The following is a 26,931-nucleotide window of genomic DNA, read 5'->3' as shown; positions in this document are numbered from 1 at the left end:
TGTGTTGATCGCTTGCCTCTTTGGTAAATGTGAAGCTTATTTAATTTGACTTTATATACTGCTTTTTAGTTTAATAATACATCATTTATTTGTTGATATTTTGCATCTGCAAAGAAACTAAAGCTTTAAATAACTACTAAAAAAAGTAGGAAGATGGGGTGGAGTCGATTGGAAGTACAAGTATGATAAAGTGATAATGATAAAGTACTAAGTTGTTTACTGCAGAAAGCTGTTACCAATAACAGACCGATCCCATCTCCATTCAGAATAATATTCTTTTCGGCAAAAGATAATTTGGTTTTGTTTTTAACAATTGTGAAGAATAAAAAACGTCTGATGGTACAAATGTCGTTTTTAATGAGACGTCGCGCCAGCTAAATTTTTAACAGCAATATTTTACAAGTAGTGGAATTCTCCAGTTACATTTAACGCCGTGATGCACGTTTGCCCAAAAAGCATTAAGAGCACTTTCACAATTACTTTTTTTTTTCCACACAAAGTCCAAACTGATAGCACCAGGAAGAATAATAAATAACAAAAAAAGACAGACATTAAACATTTAAGTGTTTCTCTTCAAAATAAATCTTCAACACGCAGGAAAAAAAACAACATCAGCTACTGCGAGGAAGTAAAATCCAACAACGGAACAATTAGTAAAGAGCAGTGAGGAGCATTTTCTCATTTGGCTGACGGAGACGTTTCTACACCCAACGAGTCACAGCTGATTCAAACGGATACCAAACTGTACTCGTCTCCTTCATCGCCATGACGACACACAGTGTAGGTTTTCTAGCGCACACGCACACACACACACGCACACACACGTCCTGCTGCCAATAGATCACCAAACTAAGATGAATCCACCGCTGAAAATAGTCCCCAACTAAAGCGTGTTTAACTAAAACTTTTTAGGCTGATTACTGAGACTTTTTAAACTTACTTGAATGTGGCTGTAGCCGAGAGGCACGCACAGTCAGACACAACGTTGGTGTGCGTGTAAACATGGGTCTTTTATATAGCTAAAAGCTAGAGCTTTTAACATCAGCACCTCGGGTTAATCCTAATTTGTATCTAAACATTAAGGTTGTATGGAGCCCTTTGTAAAGGTGTGTGATCACGTTGGTGACCTCCATTGATTCTTAAGGGTGGTGCTAGAAAAAGATCGGGGGGGGGGGACACAGACATCGAAAAGGATTCGTCCTCTGGGGAGCCAGTTGTCGGTGGATTCATTTGTTCGGGTTGAGGAACTCAAGAGTCAGCAGAGTATAAACCTAGAAACCTCCGGAAAACTCACAAAACAACTGATGATTACGAAATGAACGAAATGCAATGTTGACTTTCTTAATGTAAGAAGATACGCTGATTCAAGTTGAATTTAAAACCTAATTCAAAGTTATATTAGACTATTACTTCATTTCAATTAGATTAATTTAGATGTAGAAAATATCAGCGCTGCTGAGGAGGACTGATGAGTCACTTTGAAATGTACAGGTACCGCTGTCGTGTGCCTTTTGGTTTATGGCAGTTAATGCAGAAACGTGGAGGCGTGATGATGATGAAGAGAAAAGGCAGGGACCCAGGATGGAACCCTGTGGGACGCCACATGTCTGCTGACTGACAAAGATCAGCTTTAAAAATCTGCACACTTTCAGTGACAAATTCATAAAGACTGATCCACTTGTCGTCGAAGCTCTTCGCTCGGACTTTCCCACGGGACCTGAACGCGGCGGCAGGTTGAACACTTTCTCCCCTCGTGTCTCTTCAGCGGAACCTCCGTCCGACGGTCGTCAGTGCAGCGAGGAAGACGAGGAGGCCTCTGACTGGTGGGCGGCCGCGCCGGGGGCCTGCTGGGCGGAGCTCGGGCCTGACCCGCCCGCGTTGCTGCCGCCGCCGAGGGCCATGGGGGCGGGCGGGCGCGGGTTGAGGCGAGGGAGCATGGGGTTGGAGGGGCGAATGAGTGGCGGCGGCTGCTGCAGGGTGGGGCGGGGCTGCAGGAAGCGGGCCTGCTGCTGGAGGGGCGGGGGCTGGCGGTGCAGGGAGGGTGTTGCCGGGAGGGAGGGCCGCAGGAGGGGAGGGGGCTGGTGGAGGGAGGAGGAGGAGGTGGAGGTGGTGCCGGACGTCGCTGGAACCTGAGCCGAGGAGGAAGACGAGGCAGCGGGAGACGCGCCCGAGGAGGTCACCTGACCCTGCAGTAACGAGAGGGGGGGGCGGGGCATAATTAGGCCACGTCTGCATCATTCACAAGTCCTCAAGTGGTCATTTAAAGCAGTGGTTTCCAACCTTAAGATTCTTAAAGAGGCAACGCTTCACTGTCTCACCTCTTCGTCCTCTTCGTCGGTGCTCTTCCCCGACGGGGTGGCGGAGCTCGTCTTCCCCTCCTCCCCGGAGGTCACGCCGTCCCCGTTGGGCGCTCGCGTTCCCTGCTCGGCCTCCCACTCCTGCAGCACCTCGTCCAGGTTGAACCGCCGCCGGTAGTTCACAAAGAAGTTCTTCACCTGGCCCAACGTCTTGTTGCCGATGACGTCAGCGATGGCCTGGAAGTCTTTCCCGTATTTCCTCACGCCTGAAGAACATCACAGAGGGCTTGGGATGATGTTCTCAAATCTTAAAACTGCCAGTTTTTGCCGCCAAAAACTGATGCTAACGCAGAAATAGCTTAGAAAGTGCTAATCCTCTCCTCATTCTGTTCACAGCTTAGTGCTGAAGATGAACACTGGTGCTTCACTGTGACTTTAAAACACCTGTGGAGAAGCTCACCTTGAACCGCCAGCAGCTGCTCGTCTGTGGTCCAGCGGGCGTTCACCTTCTGGTTACACTGCAACAGCAACGACTGACCGTTAGCGCTTTGACGGCGAGAGGAAGCCGCGACAATCGCGTCGTCCCCCTGGTGGTCGATTCACCACGGTTACAAGTGACAGTGGAGAGCAGAGGACCGCGAGGGTCATCGGCGACGTACCTCCGCCAGTTTGAACTCCTCAATCCCACAATCCAACATGTGCTTCAGACCGCTGTTCATCTGCTTTGCGTTCTGCACCTGGACAAACGACACCCAAACGCCAAAAGACTCACCAGTGGGACAAAAACAAAAAGGCATGGATTTTTTTTTTTTTTTTGCGTGGGTGGAGCGGGAGGAGGAGGAGCGCGGCGGCTCCCACCTGTCTCTTGAGCGACACCAGCTCCATGTCCAGCTGGCGGAGGAGCGTGTTGGCGGCGGAGGAGCTGCAGGAGACGGCCACCACGTCCTCCTGGGTCAGGTACATGCCTTTGGGGGGGCGGCAGCGGGAGCGCTGGTGGTGCCGGTGCTGCAGGGTGTGGTGCTCCCGCCGACCCAACGCCACCTTGGGGTTGGGCGCCACCGGCTCCACCAGGTTCTGGAGGGAAGAAAACACACTGGGTTTGAACTTGGACAGACAAGAATGTATCTAATGTAGCTAATTAAAAAAAAGAAGAAGAATCATAATAAAAGATAAAACAAAAGAAATGTTACAGACCTGCCACAGGACAGATGTTGAGGATTATCTTTATTATTTATTAATTTTCTGTTAAGTGAGCGATGGAATATCTTCGGGTCTGATTCAAAAACATTTTTAAATAGCTCTATAAAACCTGTAGAAGACTTGCAGCAGGTCGGGTGAGTCCACGCACCTCTTTCTTTGTCTGCTTGTTGGGGTCGTAGTCGCTGTCGTGGGCTTCGATGGGAGGAGCCTCCTCCATCTCCTCATCACTACGGCAAGAACAACACAAAGCCGAGTCGGTGCACGTCATTTTAACCACAACAACAACAACACGGCCGGCCAGGACAGAAATGGCTAAAGGTGAAACTCCTCCTCTGATACTGAAATACAGGTGTGTTTACTGACTCTCTACGTTCTTGATGAAACGTTCTCCTTACAGCACTTTGGCATCAACACTCCTCCTTGCGGAGGGTTCGGGGCGGAGGGTTTAGGGTGGAGGGTTCGACGCACCTGTCGTCCTGGGTGCTCCTGCTGGCCAGTTTACGGGCCTGCCGGTCCATCAGGCTGGTCCTGGAGCGAGTCTTCTTCCAGGAGTAGTAGTACTTCACCAGACTGGAGATGGATTTGTCCGGTAGCTGAAGGAAGGAACATGATCAAAAAAATTCAACATTTACAGCTCTCAAAGTCGCTTAAAAAAACATCGTCTGACAAGAGATGTGTAGCTACAGACGTCAGTTGCATTGTTCTGTGTGACGTTGTGGCAGTAATGGTACATCCATGGTGGTAATCAAACAGACGGGGGGGGTGGGGGGTTACCATCTGCTGGATGCGGTGGAAGCTCTTGCCGTGGAAGCTGAAGGCCTGTTCAAACAGCACCTTGTCCTCCACCGTCCACTCGTCTGGAAACGGGGTGAAGTTTGGCAGGTCGGCCAGAGACTTCTCGATGTTGTGTTTGTGCCAGAAAAGCATGCCGAGGGCCTGCGCACACACACACACACACACACACACACACACAAAAAACATACTATATTTTTCTGAAAGATGAGACTTGGGGGGGGGGGGGGGGGGGGGGGGCAGAAAGATGAGACGTAACTCACCTGCTCCACGTTGTACCCATGTTTCTCTTTGGCCAAAGCGATGTATTCGTCCACTGTGGAGGACACACACAATTAGGTGTGTGCGTGTGTGTATGTGTGCGTGCGTGAGTTGACTTACGCCTGGAGTCGACGATGCTGTGATACGGAGACCAAACCAGCATCCCTCCGCTGTCTTTGTCCGTGTATTTAGTGGAGCCTGAACAAACACATCATTTCTCAGTTTTAGTCAGGCTTGTAAGTCGCCACATTGGTGAACTTTGAAGAACTTTGAAGAACTTTGGCAAAGTTCATCAAAGTTCAGAGCACAGAGTTCTGTTAAAATATGTTCTGTGCCTCCAAGGATCTGTCCAAAGTTCCTTTGTTTTATGAGAAACTAGATACGTTTTTTTTCAGATTTTGATCCATACTAAAGAATTAAAGTTTGGACATTTCAACATTTCATAACTTATTTTAAAAGGCATTGATAGGTTTGTCCTAAATGCTTCTTACAAATTGCAGGCTATTCTTAAATAAAAAAGGTAACAAATGTTGGTTGCTGTTGAATCGTTTTTTGTTTAATCAGACTTTAATCAGAGAAATAAAACAAATGTGGCTTGAAATAAAAAAATAAAATGGAATTTAGAAAATAAAATTCAGCACATTAAGACTATTCATTATTAAAAATGTATTTATTGTTGAAATAATTTGCCCACAAAGAAAATACATTAAATGACTACTACAGTGGAGAGAAAGCGAGGGAGATGAATGTAAACAAACTCACTTCATCAACTAAAATCCCCGAATGTCACAAGTTGTCAGTGAGAAGGAGGAATAGCCTCGGTCCACGTTTCTCTCTGCAGCTCATTTAAAGGGGGGTAGGGGGGGGGGCAAAGCCGACGAAATGAACTAGCACACCGTTTAAAATTGTTCCGCTTCGGTCACTGTGTGCTCGCTGTGTCGGTAACGTTAGTTGACGGGTAGAGTACAGCATGTACCGAGGCTACCCTCGTCCGTCACTCAGGTAGAAACCAGCAGAAAAAAACTCACCGGGCTCGAACTCGGGAATATTGGCCTGATAATCCGCTCCGACCCGCATGCCCACATCTGAGAAAAACATCAGCATGAAAAACAAGACAAGTTCGATTAAAAAAAAAAAAAAAAGAGAACTGCCGTGCCGTTAAAAAACGCGCACGTATACGCGGGGCGACAAGACGCTGTTCGAGGCTATACTCACCGTGTTCGTCGTCGCTGCCGCTTTCGTCAGAAAAATGTCCGTTAGAAGCGTTGGACGGACTCTTCGTGCCGTTCGATCGACCTTTCCCCAAATACTCCGAGCCTTTGTCCATCATTCCCGGCATTTTAACGCTCGAATTTGCCGTTTTTCCGCCGCGGTGTCGGAATATAAAATGTCACCAGGAGCTGGAGGTTTTTTTTTTTTTTTTTTTTTTTTTCTCCCCCCCCCCGCTGCTGTTCGCTCGCTCGCCGCCGCTCGGTCCGCGTCGCTGTCGCGCGCCTCTCTCTGCTCCCGCCGGTTTGTTTACAATCGCTTCGGGCCACAAGGCTTCGTGGTTCACAACCGTCCAGAGTCTCCTCTGGATGTTAGATAGTGTTAATATGCGAAATCAACCGCTGGGGAGGGTGTTTTTTTTCTCCTTTCCCTTCCCAGTTAAAACGATTGCCGAGCGGGGTCTAACCATCGCGGCGGAAGGCTTTTTACGCACCCTCCGGCGGCAGTGCGACTCGAGCTACTGCGGCTTCTGTGGCAGCAGATCCCTCCGCCGACACTAAACTAATACACACATGAACATTTAAAATAGCTACAAAGGCACGTCAAGAGATTTTTAACAGAAACACAGTCCACAGTGAGATGAATAAAATAAAAACTCCTGGAAATCTTGAATAAAACCTATAAATAAAAGTGGTGTTTTTGCAATGACTCATAATGAGCAGCAGGGGGGGACACCGCTCAACAATCTAACTCTAGTAAACACTTCCGTCCTAGAGCTAGGATCCATAATGCTCTCGAGACAGATATTTAAACTCTAAACTGACCAATTAGTTCAATTTCATTGATTAACTTCTAATCGATGATATACAGCAATAACTGTTTAAATGCACGTTTCTAAAGCAGGGCCGCCACTGGCAATCTGTAAATATTTGCAGTGTATAGTATAATAAAATAAATTCAGAAATGTGTTAAAGCACAAGACATAATTATGAAGTACATTTTAAAAGTAGTTCTCAGTTCTTGATGGTAGGGTAAGCAACGGTATTTAACACGGAAAACACACCAAAACATACGGACAAAACAGAAAGGGACCATACAAAAAACAGAAAACACAATTTAGTACAGATCCCCTTCTTCATGTCCCGGTCCTTAACGTCCACATGGCCGTAGATCATTTATTAAAGTGAGTTTAATGACTTTCTGAATGGCCGCTATGAACTGTTTTTTTTTTTCAACCTCTTCTGCCGAAGTGTTGAAACGTGCATCGTCTCTGCTGACCAGCAGGGGGCGACTCCTCCTGCGAGAGTTAATGAGAAAAGGACTTCTTCTCTCTTCACTGTGAGTTTATGGTCTCAACATCTGGCTTCAAGTCTTCAATTAAACATTCAAAACATCTCTTTTTCTCAATGTACGTCTATTTATCTCTGACTCTCTCAATGTATGTCTCTCTCAATGTTGAGTCTAAACATCTGCCATTCGCGAGCCTGCTGAGAGAGAGAGACCATAAGGGCAGCATGGGAGAGAGCGAGAGAGAGGGAGAGAGAGAGAGGGAGAGGGAGAGGGGGACATGTTAAGAGAGAGAGACCGTATGGCAGCATGGGAGAGAGAGAGGGACACGACGAGAGAGTAAGAGAGAGTGAGAGGAGAGAGTGAACGAGAGAGAGAGAGAGAGGCTCCCACTCCTCCTCCTCCTCCTCTTCCTCCTCCTCCCCCTCCTCCTCCTCCTCGCGCGCGGGGCTCGTGCAGCATCAGATATGTGAGTGGCGGGAAGCAGCTCTTGCCTCGCGCTCTGTCTCGCGCTGCGGGAGGATGGCGGGAGGACGGCGGGGTCTCGTGGCCCCTCAGAACACGTTCCTGGAGAACATCGTCCGCCGGTCCAACGGTAGGAGCCCGGTTCCGTCCGGTTCACTCACTCCTCGTGGTTCTGTTCGGTTGTGACGTCATCGGACAGCCCTCCCGTGATAGGCTGTGATTATTTTAAGAAAACCCGCTGGCTGCGTGGCTAACGCTAGCGAGCTAACGTTAAGTAGTTAACCTTCCCTTCTCTAAGCTAACAGGTATTTGTTTTATAATGGCTGCTCACTGGCGGGATGCTAACGTACTTAGCTCGTAACCTTCATGTAAACTCAACTCAACGTGTGTCTCCTCAAAGTGACTGTTTTCATATAATCATATAATGTTATGCTATCACGTTTTCATATAATCCGGACAGTATCATTTTTTTAAGTAACATTCGGGAATATTCACACCTGTGTTTTCAAACTAACTAATTTACGTACAATTAGCCTTTTTCTTTCTTTTTTTAAACGTGCCTGTCATTGCACACCCTGTCTTGACTGCTTATTTCCTAAACAATATTTACATTCAGATTTAAAAGGCTGTGTGTTTTAATAATCTCATATTCTAAAAAGCATCATATTTACCTTGAGTCCAAGCAGTCATTTTCCAAAAATATTTTAGTTCTAAACAATTAACAAAGTTAACAGACAAGTCAATAGATCCTCAGTAATTATTTTGAAATTAGCAAAGCAAAGAAACCTTCTGCCGCTTCCACAGGATCTGCTTCATTACTAAATAAAAGCATTTCTAATTCTATCTCTATTTTGCAGTCACATATAAAACATGTATATAATATATGTTAAGATAAGCAGCACTCAATTATCTCAACATGAAGGTTTTATTTGGCCACGCTTTAAGAAATATCATCGTTATTTTAGTTGAGTTACTGATCAAGGACTGAAATGATAAAAGTAGCCTTTATTTTATTTTTTTGGGGCCTCGGCAGCTTTCGTTCGTCTTTGATCGTTCGTCTGTTTCTGCTCCTTTAACCACTTTTCCTTTCACCTTTTCAGTTTGGACATTATCACATAGACAGACAGGTACAGACCAGTGTTTCCACATAATGTTGTGTACATGTACCCCTCCCCTCCCACTCACCTGATTATACTGTGTGTGTGTGTATGTATTGTGTGTGTATATACATTTACACATATGTGTATATGTATATAATGTATATTATATGTAGGTACATAGGTCCCAGACATACACCCATCAGCTCGGTAGAGTCCACATGCTTTATTTAAATAAAACTAGCAGCTATTTCACTTCTTGATTCTATTTTTTCTGACACACACCGAAGCAGAGAAACACTTACCTCCGTCAAACATTTTTTTTTCTGTTTTCCTGGTGCAGTTAAATGAGCAGCAGGTCACGGATGTCAGGCTCGAGGGTTTAATTCAGTGTAATATCAGCATAACGTTCTGCCCGGTTCGCCCCGATTAATGAGCTGACAAAAGGAAAGAGTCGAGCCTGAAGCTCCGGGGGGGGGGGGGCGCCGCTGGGCCCCCGAGATGCCGCCCTGTTCATTACACCGCGCGGGAGAAAGCCCCGATGGTGGCGCTAGAGGGAAGGTCTGGATGCATTTTAATTGATGGGATGACTTCATGCACTCTATTAATTCTCATCTCTTTAGAGGGGTGTGGGCTAATTTACATTCTTGTCTTTATTTTGAAGACCTTTAGAAATTAGGAAGAGTCACTAATTCACTATTTACTTTAAGGGTTATGTTGTAATATTGTAGTGATGATGTATACATCTGATGCACATCTAACTTAATTAAATGAAAACAAAACCTATAGAATACAATAAGCTATTTAATAAAATACAGAAAATTAGATCTGATCAAGATTCTATTATTTTTGTCCGTGTTTTCATTCATCATCATGTGGTCCGGTTTGTTTTATTGGTCGCGGTGTCGTGTGTCATTGTGAAAACAAACAACCCGCAGCAAACAGCATCTTCTCTGTAATATCAACTCGGTCCTTTGTTGTGTGAAATAATAGGAAGTCGCTTCTGAAGGTGGATGATGAGAAAAAACAACACCTCTGCACAGGAGACAGTTTAGTTTAGAGGTTCATAACATTCATTAAACACGCACACGTGTTCCAAAAAAACAACACACACACACAGATGGAGATAAAACACACAAACGCACACAGGTTCATACATATTCAGCTACATCTCAGCTGGATGAATATGTCAGTAGAAAGAAAAGATAAATACGTGATATTTATCTGGGGCTGCAGGATTATGGCTTGTTGACAAATAGGATTGTCTTTATATGATTATTGATCCCAATTATTCATTTGTCTTTGGGAACAAAATGGAATGGGCAAAGCTGTGAAAACTCACATAAATGAATTGGCAACAATCTTAAATAAATCAAACAGTAATTCAATCAATTTAAAAGAAAATCATTAAAAAAAAATTGTGTTTATTGGACATAAGACATTTTAAAATGTCCCTGTGGACCCTGGGAAGTGGTAATTTTATTCTTACGTCCATTCACACAGACTCAATGGTTAATTGAGAAAATAATCTGCAAAGTAACAAATTACAAAGATAATTGTCACCGGCCATAAACGACCGCGCGGCCCTCCGCCATGTATAAGACACGGTCGGTCACATGACCTCCCGGTCACCTGGCTGCGTCGTAACCCCCCCCCCCCCCCTCTCCCCGTTTGCCCCCCCCTCAGACACCAACTTCGTGCTGGGGAACGCTCAGATCGTGGACTGGCCGATCGTCTACAGCAACGACGGCTTCTGCAAGCTGTCGGGTTACCACCGGGCCGAGGTCATGCAGAAGAGCAGCACCTGCAGGTACGCGGCGGCCACCTCGCACGCACACACGCCGCGGTCGGACCCCCGGCGGGACGGACGAGGCTCATCGCTCTGTGTGTGTGTGTGTGTGTGTTTTTTTACTTCCTGCAGCTTCATGTACGGGGAGCTGACGGACAAGGACGTAGCGGAGAAGGTTCGGCAGACCTTCGAGAACTACGAGATGAACTCGTTCGAGATCCTCATGTACAAGAAAAACCGTGAGTGCTTCAGTTTTATTTTGTTTTTGTGAGTGGCGCAAAGCGTCACGTACTCAGCGGAGCCCTCGCCTGACCTGACCCCCCCCTCATCCACCCACCACCCACCACCTACCACCCACTCCCCCCCCCCGCAAAAAACCCACAGGCTTGAGTTTGAGTCCTAAACTGGAACAAAGCATGAACAAGAGGATGAGTCAGCAGTTCCTCTCATTTGATGTTCCTCTCATCGTAAAAAACAACCCAAAATGATGCTTTGTTGCCCAGGATGTTTTAAAGTTTTCATTGTGGTTTACGTTTGAAATACATTAGCAAAATAAGACCTTTACCAAAAAAAAGCCGACAATTTATAATTCATCACACCGGTTAAACAACAAAACTGTATAGAACAGTGGTATCATAGAAAAGCACAAACAAAAGGCGTCTTGATTATTGGGCTTAAAATTAGATCCTCCTCCCTCCACCAGAGGTACCTGAGTGAATGACATCACATGAGCAATGGCACCTCTTCACTCGTCATTGACTTCACTCAGGAGCATTATTTCACATGAAAGATTATACTTACAGCGAGATATTAGCAAGTTGAAACAGTGACTTTTTCGTTGTAACCGTTACTGTTGACGAGGTAGAAACTACAACTCGACCCCGAAAAAAAGCCCCTCCTCCGTACCGAGGCCGGGGCGAAGCGCAGCGCGTCTTCACACGCCGCTCTCCTGGACGCGTGAGGAACCAGCAGACTGACTGACTTCCTGTCTGTGTCTGTCTGTGTGTCTGTGCGTGTCGCAGGGATGCCGGTTTGGTTTTTCGTGAAGATCGCCCCCATCAGGAACGAGCAGGACAAAGTGGTCCTGTTTCTCTGCACCTTCAGTGACATCACCGCCTTCAAGCAGCCCATCGAGGACGACTCTGTAAAAGGTGGGCGTCACACGCACTGCGGTGCCCTGTCGGGTTCACGGGGAGAGAAGAAGAAGTCCCCTCAGCGTGTGTGCGTACAAACGTCTGATCAACACAGGCCCCTTTAGTCCCTTAAAATAAATCATTTCATATTTGACTATTGACAAAAAAAAAAGGTCTGTGGAAAACGGATGTCAATGAGGCTTTTTTTTTTGGCCAGATGATCTTCACAATGTTCATCAATCGAAAGCCATCACCAACTTACCGATCTCATCGTTACATGGGTTTCTCATGTAGCATAAAGGCACTATAGCCGCATTTCCTCGTGCACGTTGATACAGAATCTGACAGCGAATGAGACCTTTGAGATTGTAGCGTGATTTACTGCCGCAGCGTTTTTCTGTCCCGTCGTTTTACAGTGAAATCACGTTTGTTTTTTTCTGCAGGTTGGGGTAAATTTGCCCGTCTGACTCGAGCGTTGACCAGCAGCCGGGGGGTTCTCCAGCAGCTCGCCCCGGCCGTCCAGAAGGGAGAGAACGTCCACAAACACTCGAGGCTGGCCGAGGTGAGACCCCCCCCCCCGCGTTCAGTTTACAACCATAACGTTTGTTTCTAGGTGATATGAAACATGGTTTTACTAAAACAACTGAGCCTCTGAACCTTTTGGACCGAGACAGATTGAAGGTGACTCAATGGGCCCTCACCGAGTCACATGGTCTCTGAAAGAGCTTTCCATCGGCCTTAACCCGATGTGAGGGCATTTTTTCCTGGGAGCGAGCCGTAAAAATGTCCAAAATAAAGATGACACAGGACGGGAATCATATTCAACGTTGATGTTTTCCTCCTGTCGTGGGATGAGAAGGACTCTTTATTGATCTGGAACAAAGCAGCTCTGACATCCTGTCTCATCCAGTTACGGGGCTCTTTCAGACAAACGCACCCCCCATTTTATGAGAGATTCCTTTCCTTTCATTCTTTTTATATTACATTTGTGTATGAAAGAAATTCAGCTCAACCGACATCACCATTTCTGCTATACTTCTAGATTGAATTATATACTCTTAACAATAACGGTTTTGTCTAATTGTATAAAGATTGTAAATGCAAAAGGAGACAATTAAGTGGAACTAGAGATTTAAAAAGGATTATATGTTTTCAGCTTTGTTTGCACACAAACAAAGAGGCAAGTCAAACATGAACATGAACTGATCACACAGCAGCTGTCCTGTGCCACGGTGCATTTTAGACTTGAGTCTAACATTTTCTTCCCTTTTTAATTATTCCACTTTTCCTCTGTGCGTAGGTCCCTTGTTGCTTTCTTGTTTTGTGATAATCCGCAGGCACGTCGGAGCACTGACTGTCCTCCCAGCTCTTTGTTCCAGATCATAAGAAAGGAAAATGTGTTACGTGTATTTTATTGTATCAGCGCCCTGCAAACAGGCTGTTAAATCCCTCAGAGGTAATTAACTGTGACTAATCCCCCCCCCATTAACCCGCAGGAAGACGTCTATAATCAGGAAGTTTATGGGTACGAGTGATGCTGTTTGTACTCCACATTAAAACTCGTGTTAAAATCAAGGTTTTTTTATTCTTTATGAGCGGCGCGTTAATTCACTCATTTTGTTTCAAATACCTCGACACTGATAATCAAAGTGAAGATGTAAAGGAAGAAAGAGTTAAGTTTAGAAAACGACGTCATTGAAATGCAACATGAAATCTGGATATTTAGCCTCTTTTTTTTCTATATAATGATGTTATATTTACTAACTGAACCTAACCCTAACATTTTAAAATGATGAACTAAAAAACAATGTTGATGCTCTTCTGTATAATTAAATGCTTTCATTTATTAATAATGCTGATATTGTGTAGTTTATTTTTTGCTCGACCTTTGTCCTTAATTTAACTCTACTTTATTTAATTTTCATTAGTTGCGCAATTAATTGGTAGAAATAGAGCGAATGATTAAAATTCCCGGAGCTCAGTCTGCAGCAGATTTTGGTGACATGTGACATAATCATGAAGTTGTGAAAAAAAAACCTGCGTTCTGCCTCTCAGGTCCTGCAGCTGGGTTCGGACATCTTGCCTCAGTACAAACAGGAGACCCCCAAGACGCCGCCGCACATCATCCTGCACTACTGCCTCTTCAAGACCACGTGGGACTGGGTCATCCTCATCCTCACCTTCTACACCGCCATCATGGTGCCCTACAACGTCTCCTTCAAGACCAAGCAGAACAACGTCACCTGGCTGGTGGTGGACAGCATCGTGGACGTCATCTTCCTCGTCGACATCGTCCTCAACTTCCACACCACCTTCGTGGGGCCGGCCGGCGAGGTCATCTCCGACCCCAAGCTCATCCGCATGAACTACGTCAAGACGTGGTTCGTCATCGACCTGCTGTCCTGCCTGCCTTATGATGTCATCAACGCCTTCGAGAACGTCGACGAGGTCGGTGGGCGCAAAGCTGCTTATTTTGGGGTTTTTGCATTTGTGTTGTCGCCCGTGATGAAGTCTTCATATAAGCAACGCCGCAGCTTTGATGCATCTTTAAAATCAGCTGTTGTGTGGGCGCGTGGCCCCGTGAGCTCTTACATCCAGCGTGAAGTGACGCATGAAGGTGCAGAGAGAGAGAGAGAAGAGGCCATGACTGCTGACGCGGAACCTCCAGCAAGAAGAATATATTTATACATAAATATATGAATCAGTCGTGTGTCCACTGACTAAAACCACTTCATCGGCGTGGTATTCAAAGCAGGAAGCAGGAAGGTCTGTTGCTTCGTTGGTTTTCTCTTTTCCGACCAACTTCCAGCTGAGCGGAGATCACGGTCATACGAGAGAGAAATCGACAGAAAAAGACCTCGCTCACCTGAATGAAGTGTGGGTTGTGAAACAATTTATTACAAACACAACATCGTTTCATGAGGTTCTGTGCTGTGGACTTGAATGAAATCAGTTGCCTCAGAGTTCACTCTCTTTTGCTAAAACAATGACTTCAAGCCCCCTGTTGAGTTTCTGTTTACATTCACATTCCAAGATGTCCAATCCATTTCCGCATAAAATATTTGATCTAAAAATATAAATCCGGCAAGAAGAAGAAGAAGTGAGAGCAGAGAAAAAGAAGTGAGGAAAGTAAGAGTAGTTATTGGGGAGGTATTTCCAGGGCCGGGGCTCCTGGTGGAGGAGCAGTGCATTGTGGGAGGGCAAACAACGTTGTTGGTGAACGGAGGCGTTTGGACGGTGTGGTGAGAGACTGCTGCATGTTTCATACGTGTCCAATAAATCTTTCATGGCGACCTCACCCGTCTTCACTCTTAAAAGCCTCGTGGAGGGAGGAGCATCTAACAGCAGCTCGAGAGCAACCAGCGAGGTCACATGACGTCGGTCATATGTTTGTTTCATACGCCGACCTCCGCACGTGGGCCGTTTGGGGCCGTGGTCGGATATATTTAAAGGAGATGTCTGAATGGATGAAAATGGGTTCTCCAGGTTCTCTTGCTGTCTCAGAACAAGCGATTGTTTTGCATGCAATAAATGCTTTTTATTTTTTGCCAATTCCAAAAATGGGAGTCCCGAACCACGCTTGGAATTGCAAACATTGGGCATGAGTGGAAAGCTGAGACTCTTGTGGAGCCGATGAGATCAGGTCGCACCTGTGTGATGACAAAAGATCACGTTTCACTCCCTAAGAGCATGTTTTGAAACTTTTACAAACACGTAGAGTCGATCCTTTCGGAGGGTGTTGGGTTTTCTGAGGAACATTGACAATGAGTTTGTGTCTGAGCAGAACAGAAGATCTCGCCGTCCAATCGCCGCAGACGCGTGTTAAAAGTGTGTTTTTGACCTCCCCCCCCTTCTCCTCTCCAGGGCATCAGCAGCCTCTTCAGCTCCCTCAAAGTGGTCCGCCTGCTGCGCCTGGGTCGCGTGGCCAGGAAGCTGGACCACTACATCGAGTACGGCGCCGCCGTCCTGGTGCTGCTGGTGTGCGTGTTCGGCCTGGCGGCCCACTGGCTGGCCTGCATCTGGTTCAGCATCGGGGACTACGAGGTGATCGACGAGGACACCAACAGCGTGCGCATGGACAGCTGGCTCTTCCTGCTGGGGGAGACGGTGGGCACGCCGTACCGCTTCAACGCCTCGGGCACGGGCCGCTGGGAGGGGGGGCCCAGCAAGGACTCGGTCTACATCACCTCGCTGTACTTCACCATGACCAGTCTGACCAGCATCGGCTTCGGGAACATCGCGCCCAACACGGACGGGGAGAAGATCTTCGCCGTGGCCATGATGATGATCGGATGTGAGTCGGGGCTTTTTCTTCCCTTTGGCAAGTTATCGAACGCGGCGTCGGATATCTGCTGGTATGCGCTATTTAGTCGCTAAAATGAGGTTATCATTTTGTTAATAAATAGTTTGTCTCGTCTTCACTCTCATCAGTCACTTCCACCACAAAGCGTACGCAGCAGCGGAGGCTTCTTAGTATGAGTATGACCTGTGAAACCTCAGGTGGATCGGTTGTCACGGCTCCTTTCAGGAAGCAAAGACATCGTCCTCTCGTCCTCGCGTGGAGCATCAGTCCAAAGAGCTCAGGACGTGAGAGCCTTGTCTTTGGATTGCATCACTTCAGACAGATTTCATTCCATTTCTTTTACTATAAAATTATATTCTCTGCAGATTACAATGATAACAGCTGCAGATCAAGATTCTCAGTCATTTTGTTTTTAAACAATGGCTCTTTTATTTAGTAGATGGCCCTAGTTCTTGTTTCATCCTTATGATTAGCTTGGCTGCTTTATAAATATATATGACATATATTAATATAGTGTGCAAACAGCTTTTAGGGGTATTCAAGAGCTGTCAAATCGATTGAAATATGTTCCAGTGGACGCTGGATTTCTTGGTCTTTAGCACCGTAACACTGAGTCGTTAGTACCAGACAATGCAAATACAACATCTAACATTTAACCTCTTTAACTCACGTGGTAATAAATGCCCCGGAAGGCCCAGAGAGGCCCGTCTGGTGAGATCCGATCCGAAGGGGCGGCCCTCGGGCGCCGGAGGCGGTTGCCTCGGCGACGCCGATGTGATGCGTTCCGACGCGGTGGAGTCCCACACTTGAAATATTAACCGCGGCGTCGGATCGGCCGGCCTCGCGTCTCCCCCCGCTGTCTGCTGCAGTCTGCACACATCCAGCTGCTCGGCGGGACGCCCCGAGAGCTGCAGGACGCTCGCTGAGCATCAGACGCGTGGAGCGACTCCACCCGGCAACGAGCAGCTGCAGTGCGGAAAGGGAGGAGTTCATGGGGGAACTCCACACTCATCTGTAAAGACACCAAATGACATTTCTTAGGATCCAATCCGTGACATGACGGGATGTCCCGATCACATTCGCGCTCTCCCGAGGATGAACTCGTTCGGCGAGTGACTGATGAAACGTCCCTTTGTCTCTGCTGTTTGGTCTCTTTGAGGACGAAGGAGGTTCGGCAGGAAGGGAGCGTTCTTTGCATCTGAATATTAAAGGTGTTTCTGAAAAGGGTCCACTTTGGGATTTTGGATTTGAATGTGGACAGATTGGCACGGTCTCAGATGTGTGTGTTATGGGAGTGAGGATGGATTGAGGGAGGGGGGGGGGCGCTGCCATGGAGACGGGCCTGTCACCACGGGTCTGGTGCTTGGTCCTGAGTGGTGGAGACAGCAGGCTGGCACCAGTGGAGTGGAGGCTGCCGGAGGGACAGGGGTGGTGGAGCAGGTTGGAGGGATGGACGGGAGGAGGAGATGATACTATCAACTAATCACACCTGTGATGTCACAACAGTCAGCTGATTATGGTTTTTAATTAATAAATGAATCCTTTAGTCCATTGTGACTATTTTATTTATTTGTTGAAGACCAAATTAGTTTTCTCTCTTTCTTAACCTGATATAATTCATTTTGTTTATTACTTTTATTTGTGTTTGCAAAGCATACTTCTCTACTCTACTCTAGTAGACTTTATTGTCTTGTATTGGTGAAACTTTTGAGCGACATTCCCCTGCTCTTCTAGAGCTGCGTTTCTCGTGTTTTTCTCCAACGTGAACATCTGGCCGGACTCCACAGAGACACACAGCTGTGTAACACCGAAAGCAGACGGACCCTTAGTGGAGGTTTCCCAGAACACCTGTTGGTAAAAACCTTTCCCCAGTGAGCTTTAAATGTTGACAATTAGTCTCCTTCATGGGAAGCCTCCGTCGTCTGTTCCTCCACCATCAATCACCTCCTCCTCCACTCTCCTCTGACTTCCAACGGAACCACTGATGGATGACTCCCTGCACCTTCCCTGACCGTGCTTTTTTTTTTTTTCTAAACCTATAATTGAGGTCACCGTGTGTCGACTCATTTGCAAATGACACTGTATGTCTGATTCATTCACGTAGTTTTTATTGAATCAGGAGGTGAGCGTGGAGCTCTGTGCTCTGACGGTGTGTCCCTCGGGGGGGGGGCACGTCTCTGCATTGAGGCAGCGTTGCAGTCTGGGTAAACCCGTTTTTTGCTTTTGAATTTAGATTCATGTGGAACACTGCAGGAAGCTGAGTATTGAATTAAGCCCCCTCCCCCCTTCTCCCCCTTTCTCCCCCCTTCCGCCTCAAACACCACCTCTCGTCAGCTTCCTGGACCACGAAAAAAAAAAAAGGTGTCTGAGTGCTGCTGGGGACTGATGGAAAGCGGTTGCTATGACAGCCAGCATCCCGGATCCGGGATGAGACTTTGGGTCATTAGCATAGCGAGCGCCAGCGTTGTGATGCTTAGTGGGAACTCATGGCGCTGAGAGGAAGGACAGAAATAACCGGTCCGTTTTCTGTCCTGAGCATCCTCCATCTGCTCTCAGGGTCCAACGCGGGGAATCATCGGTGTGCAGGAAGTCACGCTCAAAGTGTGCATTTGTTTCCATTGGATGTTTGTATTTTCTTTGTTTTATGTTAAAGAAACAAGGCTTTTCTCTGAGTTTACCAAAGAAATTCACTACGGCTGGGGGTTTTTTTAGGAGCAGAACTCCAGCATCTGAGCACAACCTTCTGCAGAAATGTGTGCGATGTGCAGTTTGCTGCAGAAAGGTACCGTGCGGGTGCTTTTAAATGGTCTTTGATGGGAAACTTTATAAACAGCAATACATCATTTTTCAGAACGATGCACACTGTCGGCGCAGTTTATTGGAAACGCAAAAGCGACCTCCACTGGGCTCAGAGAGACGGATAATGAGTCCTCCATTATTCTGTTTTCCTCGGTACTCACAAATGAGCATTAGGCGGCGCATCATTTATCAAATGTGAATTCATTTTCTGAGATGAAAGAAGATGTTCTCTTTAGTTTAATAAAACATCTTTCAAGTCAAATGGGAGCACTTTGGATGAATAACACCGATGTGTAAAATAACGAGATAATCCTTCATGTTTCCTGTCTAGCGGATGTAAAACGTAAACGTCCTTTGCTCCTCCTCCACCAGCGCTGCTGTACGCCACCATCTTCGGTAACGTCACCACCATCTTCCAGCAGATGTACGCCAACACCAACCGCTACCACGAGATGCTCAACAGCGTGAGGGACTTCCTCAAACTCTACCAGGTCCCCAAAGGCCTCAGCGAGAGGGTGATGGACTACATCGTGTCCACCTGGTCCATGTCCAGAGGCATCGACACCGACAAGGTAGCGCCGCGCCGCCGCCGCCGCCTCGGCTGGGACCTTTATTGTCAACAGGACTTTGACCTTGGTCTGACCCCTCCTGTCTGCAGGTGCTGCAGATTTGTCCCAAGGACATGCGGGCGGACATCTGCGTCCACCTCAACAGGAAGGTGTTCAAGGAGCACCCGGCGTTCCGGCTGGCCAGCGACGGCTGCTTGCGCGCCCTCGCCATGGAGTTCCAGACCGTGCACAGCGCGCCGGGCGACCTCATCTTCCACGCCGGGGAGAGCGTGGACAGCCTCTGCTTCGTGGTGTCGGGGTCACTGGAGGTCATCCAGGACGACGAGGTGGTGGCCATTTTGGGTGAGTTTGGTTCTTTGATGACCGAAGAAGTCGTTGTTTAGTTTGCTTTTCCGTGTCATTACGAGGTTTTCCTCACTAGCATCTGAGACATTTACTTTATTATTACTATTATTATTATGTTTTTGTGATTATGAGTCGCAACAGATACACTCCATGCAAGAAGCTGATCATTACAAATTCATCTTTAAAGCCTGTTAGAATGATCACAACTATCAGAAGCACAACCTAAAGCCTAATGCACTAATGCATTTATCCAACTAATAACAAAAATGGAAAATCCATATTTAAAACCACATGAAACATATTTCTAAATGTTAGACAAGGGTACAAAATAACCGAATTCCTCGTGCTTAATGCAGGACACAATGACATCTCCCTCCTCGACATGAAACAAGAGGCTTGAGGAGTAATTGTTTTGCTGATTCAAGAGACTTTGTTCCATCGACGCGTATCAAAGCTCCTTCAGCTGCATCACAAGCACTCCCCTTTTATTCTGGAAATGAGACCGTGTTCCACCATCTGATCACAGAGCAAACACCTGAGCCCCACGAAAACACAACACAACAGAGTCACCTGCTCCACAAACACACAAACACACACACACACACACAGAAACAGAAGAGACGCTCCGCTGTCTCCTCACAGCGTCAGAAACAAAGAACGCTTGCTATTTCCGGCAGGAAGCTTGCTGCAGGGCTCTCATTAGCAAAGCATCGGTTTTATCCGTGAAGTGTTTTCTTTATCACTAAAACATGCTGTTTTCTGTTTGAACTGAAACATCTTTTCTGAGAAACTAACAACAAGAAACCTGGCAGAGGAGGAAACTGTTGAAGCGGAGCAGCTGCAAGATTCATTTTGAAAATGTCAAAAGCTTTTTGAGCTCTTTCACCGCTCCTTGATATACGAAAGCTCCGCAGTGAGCAGAACACACACTCTGCAACACACACACACACACACACTCCGCTATCTGCAGCACACACACTCTGCAGCACATACACACTCTGCTCTATGCAACACACACACACTCAGCTATCTGCAGCACACACACATTCTTCTCTCTGCAGCACACACACTCTGCAGCACACGCACACTGCTCTATGCAACACACACAGATTTATGTAGCACACGCACACTCTGCTCTATGCAACACACACATTCTGCTCTATGCAACACACACATTCTGCTCTATGCAACACACACATTCTGCTCTATGCAACACACACACACTCTGCTCTATGCAACACACACACTCTGCTCTATGCAACACACACACACTCTGCTCTATGCAACACACACACACTCTGCTCTATGCAACACACACACTCGGCTCTCAAACGCTCTCTTTCTGCATAAAACATGAGCTGCTTAAAATGTCAACAGCTGGGATGAAAGGAACCTAATCGCAGACTCAGCCTCTGACTCTTCATCTGTGTTTCAGTTTTGAATAACATGAATGAATCCCTGTGAGAGCTAACATGCTAACATTAGCATGGGCTGCACATTTTGTCTCGTTTCATTTGGAGCCGGACGTTGATCATATTGGGAGGAGGGGGGGGAAGCTGGGGAGTCAGACTCTGAGAGACGAGCTGTTGAAAATGTCTGTTTATCTGCTTCAGTTATGCTTCATATGCTTCATGCCGATGTAATTGATTTCTTATTCAGGTCACTTATTGGACAGCAGCTGTGCTGCTTAGAAAGACTCTTAAATGTCTGCTTTTACTTCCAGATAATTACCAGGGGAGAGGGGGGGGTTTTTTTGTCGGCAGACCGAGTTTCCTTCGGTTCCTCTCTGGGTAAATATTTGGACTTTCTCCGCAGACCTCTCAGACGTCTGTGCTCTCCTGTCATCTACTTTCCTTGTGTCCTCTGCTTCCCCCGTTAATGACGCCGTTCGTCATCGCCAACCTCCGACGTGTGTTGTCGGTTATCCGTTCATTCGTTTGGGGAAGATGAATCTGAAGCAGGAGTGATGTGTTGCAACGGATCTTCCAGGCTGCAGGGAGCCGACCTCTTAAAGAGAGAATGAGTGCTTTGAATAAAATCTTCTTATACAAATCAGATCCTGAAGTATATGTCTTGTATTTATGCGTCTGCAGGTAAAGGCGACGTGTTCGGCGACGTCTTCTGGAAGGAGATGACGCTGGCTCAGTCCTGCGCCAACGTGCGAGCGCTGACCTACTGCGACCTCCACATCATCAAGCGCGACGCGCTGCAGAAGGTTCTGGAGTTTTACGCCGCCTTCGCAAACCACTTCGCCAGGAACCTGGTGCTCACCTACAACCTGAGGAAGAGGGTGAGTCCGTCACAGAGGGGGACGGATCGGTTCTGACCTCTTTCTGCTCTTTGGAGACAAAGCGAGGAAGAGGAAGAAGTCCTCCCTCTGTGTCTTATTACAGACTTTTGACTGACGGAATAAAAACAGCCGACAAAAAGAGTAAGTCACATGACCTCGGCCCGGTCCTGCAGCGCCGCGCTGTCGTCGCCCGGGTTTTTCCCCACAAAAGGACGTGGAGCGAGCGGCTTTTGTTTTCCGCGCGGAGCAGCTGTGACGGTGACGCCTCGGCGGCGCTCTCACCTCGGCCCCTTCAAAGCGCCTCGGTTACCGGTTGTCTGGCCGCGGCGGCCATCTTTGAGTTTATTTAGCGATTAAGCCGCTGTCTGATGTCAAAACCCCGTTTATATCCTCTCATCACAGCTCCTACATGATCATGATTTGGCCCGGAACGAATCACTTATTCTCTGTCTCTCTCTCTGCAGCTGCTCTGAACAGCTCGCGCTGCACGGCCGAGCATCAGAGGTCGGGTTGCAATGCAAACACGCCATCTTACAACAGCCCCCCCCCCACCCCCCCACAGACACAAGTGATCCGAAATGATTATGCGTGACCTGTACATCTACACACAGAAGGAAACGCTTTGAGTTTTAATTGCGTATTTCTACACTTTATATAAAATAAATGTTAAATAAAAAAAGGACTGAATGAGCAGTTTGATGTGGATTCACCTTTGGCCCCCAGTGGACCTTCTTCTTCCTCCTGATATTATCAGTAGAACAACATGAATGTGTTTTTAATCAGCCCTATTGATCGGATCAACAGCAACATTCAAGCAGTGATTTACAGGTTTGATCCGTGACCTTGAATCGTGTCAGCTGTAAGATGAGACTATTAAAATGGTAAAGATGAATTAAGGCATTCTAGTTTGGGAAAGCTGCACAGAGCTCAACAGAAAATATATATAAATTTCCCAGAGTTGAGCAAAACTCAGGGAAAAAAGTTTTATTTTGTTTTTTTTTACAGACCCTTCAGAATTCTGCGATAAAAGTGTAAGAAGTAAAAGGAGATGAGTTATGAACATTCCCCATAAGGGGTTTTCACTGGGACAGAAGTGTCTCCCTCTCTCTCTCTCCTGCTGTAAATCGATGTGAAAGCCATCGTGTCCTGTTCTGCTTGGCTGTGCAATAATGGCGCTGGAGGAGAAACGACCTGTCGGGGCGGCTCTCACCTCCAAACCGTCCAGCTGAAGCTCAGCCACAAAAAACACTGACGCAACACGGCTAATGCGGAGCCACCTTTAGCCCGGATTCAATTTCACCTGAAATAAACAGACGAAATGCGGAGGCATTTGTTCACAACTCTGCATAATCACACCGAAAATGACTGTTTTTGTAAGAATGCAAACCTCGTATTTCGTATTTCTAGTGACCAGTTATTGATGCTTTTTTCATCGCCGCCGTCTCCTTGTGTGTTTTTGCACTCTGACGCAGCACAGAGAGTCGGTTCAGCAGTAGAACATCAGCAGTCCTCTCACGTTCCTACACCCCCCCCCCCACCCCCCCCCCCCTCCTGGGGGCTCTCTGAGAGAACCGTCCGGCTGCTTCGTCCAGGCGATACGATTTCAGCGGGTCAGGAGCTTCCTGATTGGCTCCAGGAGGAGGGGGGAGGGGGAGGGTTAGGGGTGGGGGGGGAAGGGGGGGGGGTTAACATACTGATGACACCGCTGAGCGAGAAAAGCCTCGTCGCAGCGGAACAAAGCGCCGGTCGCCCTCGCCAGAGGTCAGGAGGTCTCTCAACGCGGCTCCGGTTGCGACATCAACGTCCTTGAAACCAGCGAATCAGTAGATCTCCATTTTTAAGATCAAATTTAATTCCATTACAAGCGATTACTCACCGTTTAAATGATGAAAATAAACACTGTGCCTTAAAAGCTTCATCAATTTGTGTCCATTTTTTTCACAGATTGTTTTCCGGAAGATCAGCGACGTGAAGCGTGAGGAGGAGGAGATGTTGAAGCGGAAGAACGAGGCTCCCCTGAACCTCCCCCCGGACCACCCCGTCCGCCGCCTCTTCCAGCGCTTCCGGCAGCAGAGGGAGGCGCGGCTGGCGGCCGAGCGCGCCGACGTGGAGCGGGCCGCGGTTCCCCCGGGGGCGCCGCCAGGTCCCCGGATCCTGGCCTCCACCCGCATAGACATGGTGACCGAGTGCCCGGCCACGCCCACCGCCGCCGCCGCCTCGTCCAAGCCCTCGAGCCGCGTCATGCTGCACGCGCCCGCCGCCCCCCCGAACGCGAACGCCGTGGGCTGCAAGTCGGCGGAGCCGCCCAAAGCCCGCGGCTGGGGCCGCTTCCGGGAGACGGTCGGGAAGGCCGAGTCCTGGAGCAGCGTCTCCAAGGCCGAGTCCATGGAGACGCTGCCCGACCGGACCAAGTCCCAGGACGGGACGCCCCTCAAGAAGACGGACTCCTGCGACAGCGGCATCACCAAGAGCGACCTGCGGCTGGACGACGCCGGCGAGCGGAGCCCCGTGCGCTGCGAGGAGAAGGCGGACCCCGGCGCGGCGCCGGAGGCGGGCAGCGGCGCGGCACAGGCCGCCTCCTTCCTGGAGCTGAAGCAGGAGCTGAGGGGAGACATCCGCTCGCTGAACGGCCGCATGGCGGCGCTGGAGTCCCAGCTGGCCGAGATGCTGCGACTCCTCAAGTCGCGGAAGTCCTCGGGCTCCTTCTTCGAGATCTCGCGGCCTCCGTCCCCGGACTCGGACAGGGACAGCTTCTCCTAAGCAGGGCGCGGTGAAGGTCACGTGGAGGTCGCGGACCCAAGTGATGACGAGGCAGATTTGACCTTCATGGTCCTCGCTGGGGGGGGGGGGGGGGGCCTTTTGACCTTCATTTAATTTCAGCAATAATGAAACACGGCTTTAACTTTTGTTCATTCTGAACACTGTGATGAAGGAAACCGCCTCAAAGGGTCGAGGCGATCGATCAAATCTTTAAATCCGACACTAAACTAATGTCACCCCTTCACCTTTTTCCTAACGGCTGCATGATGTCACATCTGAAGCAACGTGACGCTTTGACTATGAACCGTGTGTCTCTGATGTTTTTATATCCAGAATGAATGTGAAAGATTCGATGCGTCACGATGACATGATTTTTCTATTTGAACTGAGTCCCAGTCGGTTCGGCTCAGGATGGTGCTCGCAGGGTTAGAACTCCTCCAGTGATCTGATTGGGTGATTGATGATGATGATTTAAATACATACTGAGTCCCGGTGTAAACGTGCTCTTTGATCCCAGCGCTTCTAAGAGAGGCTTCATTTACGACTTCACTATAAATGACTACATGAAATGTGACGCATGGGGTGAAGGGGAGGACTTTTTTAAATCTTCCTTCATTACGTTCACTCGTGCGCCTTTGATCCGCCTTCCTTCACGGCACTTTCCTCCTCTCACTGTGAAGCTCCACCGTCTCTCACTCCTCCTGAAGGTCCTCCCCAGAGCTTCTTTGTGGGCCCATGTGACTCGTCACTCCCCCCCTCTGTGCGTGTTCTCATCTCAGTGTCTCGTTGTCGGGGGGGGGGGGGGGGGTGGATAACATCTGCAGTGTTTAATGTTTTGCTTTTCAAACTCCATTGACGGCTCGGCGTTAAATTACATGTAGCCACTAGGGGGCAGCACGTGTCACACGCTAACACTTGCAAACCTGCGAAATGTTTCAGCGTGCAAACATCGGCATAAATATCCCACAATGCAATGCTGTAATGACGTCCGCGTCCATAATGGCGTCTGTCATGTGTGATGCGTGATGCCCCAAAGTAGGTGTGGCTGAGATGTTTCTGTGTTGGAGGTGAAATGTCCCGTGGGGGGTCGGAGGTCATCGTCTCTCCGCTGCAATCGGCTGAATGCGTCCGTCGGGTCTTCATTGATCTTCTTTGGGCTTTTCTTTGTCTGCCTCCAGCAAAGCAAACCGCAACCACTTCATTCCTCAGCTGCTCGCAACTTTTGACCCAAAATCTGTCGACTTTGGGTCCAAAGTGGAGGAAGAAATCGTGATGCCTAAAGTCATTGTTTTCTTTAAACAACCTTATTTATGAGCTCACAGAATTTTTATTTTTTTTCACCCGATTTTGCACTTGATATTGACGAATAAACGTTATTTTTGTAAGTATATAAAGTTCTGCCGCTTTTTATCATCCACAAACAAAGCGAAAGGAAGCGTCGGATGCTTCCTTCCTGTCGTCATGACGACGAGTTTGCTTCCATCCCGACGTCCCCCGTGTTGGTGTGATTATAATAATGCGTCATAATAATATGCAATTATTTATCGATGTCTGCTGCTTGCGCCGAGGGACGGGTCGCTGCGCCGTGGTACCGCGCCGGTCTCACGGCGTCCCATGAGCCTCGCTGGTACCCGCCACTGATGCACTTTGCTCGTCTCTGCATGACGCTCGTAACCTGAGTGCTTATTTTGCCTCGCTTTCTCTGAGGAAGGAAGGTTCCGTTGTCCTTTGACCCTTGACCCCCCTCTCCGCCGCGGGTCACATGTATGTAGCGTCTTGGTCCATGTCTCACGTGCACCTCTGGAGGACGGGGGACGCAACCACCGATGTGTAGTCTCACCTCTGAGAAACTGTATCAGCACAAAGCGTTTCTAAAGGGAACGACGCCAATAAATGATTTGATACTTTGTACTTTGCTCCCTTTGGTCTCCTTTGACGTTCATAAAAGACGTGGTTTAGATAAACGTCTTCTAAACGTCCGTCCAGCCTCGTCCGGGGAGGACGGAGTATTTCAACGAGACCATCTGACGGAAAACTCCCCAGGACCCGTCGGCTTGGTTTATTACTCCTTCAGTTTCCCTCCTGGTCGCTCACAGCTGACCTTGAAGCTCACGCTTCGGCCCCCGCTGACACCAACAAACCCCCCCCCGTTTGCGTCTCATTGCACTGGTACACAAACACGGGGGGGGGGGGAGCCTGCTGAGGTCAAGGTCATCGCGTCCTTCCTCCCTGGTTGGAATCGCAGCGGCCTTCTCCTCCTCTCTACCTCTCCTCCCCTCCTCCCCTCCTCCCCTCCTCCCCTCCTCCTCTCCTCCCCTCCTCCTCTCCTCCCCTC

General features: G+C 48.1%; 2 protein-coding genes across 3 annotated transcripts; one reads left to right on the top strand and one right to left on the bottom strand.

The window, feature by feature from the left end:
- Nucleotides 1-334: 334 nt before the first annotated feature.
- Nucleotides 335-6,261, bottom strand: rcor3 (REST corepressor 3). The gene is made up of 12 exons (XM_037472001.2): nt 5,766-6,261; nt 5,579-5,635; nt 4,671-4,748; nt 4,553-4,605; nt 4,272-4,433; nt 3,966-4,090; nt 3,646-3,724; nt 3,156-3,371; nt 2,957-3,034; nt 2,758-2,815; nt 2,319-2,563; nt 335-2,186 (listed from the first exon to the last, which is right to left on the bottom strand). Exons 1-12 carry the CDS (start codon nt 5,887-5,889, stop codon nt 1,788-1,790), a joined length of 1,674 nt encoding a protein of 557 aa, XP_037327898.2. The 5' UTR covers nt 5,890-6,261; the 3' UTR covers nt 335-1,787.
- Nucleotides 6,262-7,294: 1,033 nt separating this feature from the next.
- Nucleotides 7,295-26,783, top strand: kcnh1b (potassium voltage-gated channel, subfamily H (eag-related), member 1b). Of its 2 annotated transcripts, XM_037471893.2 has the most exons (12): nt 7,295-7,641; nt 8,612-8,638; nt 10,295-10,418; nt 10,530-10,636; nt 11,420-11,548; nt 11,974-12,092; nt 13,586-13,978; nt 15,395-15,824; nt 19,005-19,204; nt 19,291-19,543; nt 21,640-21,836; nt 23,781-26,783. In XM_037471893.2, the coding sequence occupies exons 1-12, from the start codon at nt 7,569-7,571 to the stop codon at nt 24,594-24,596; spliced, it is 2,868 nt and encodes a 955-aa protein (XP_037327790.2). In that variant the 5' UTR covers nt 7,295-7,568; the 3' UTR covers nt 24,597-26,783. The 2 variants fall into 2 exon arrangements, with proteins under 2 accessions (XP_037327790.2, XP_037327791.2); XM_037471894.2 differs by lacking the exon at nt 8,612-8,638.
- The last annotated feature ends 148 nt before the right edge of the window (nt 26,784-26,931 follow it).

This window comes from Pungitius pungitius, chromosome 9, assembly GCF_949316345.1.
Source record: "Pungitius pungitius chromosome 9, fPunPun2.1, whole genome shotgun sequence".
In the NCBI taxonomy this organism is placed as follows: Eukaryota; Metazoa; Chordata; class Actinopteri; order Perciformes; family Gasterosteidae; genus Pungitius; species Pungitius pungitius.
Note: the sequence above shows the minus strand (reverse complement) of the source record. Positions and strands in the feature narration are given on the sequence as shown.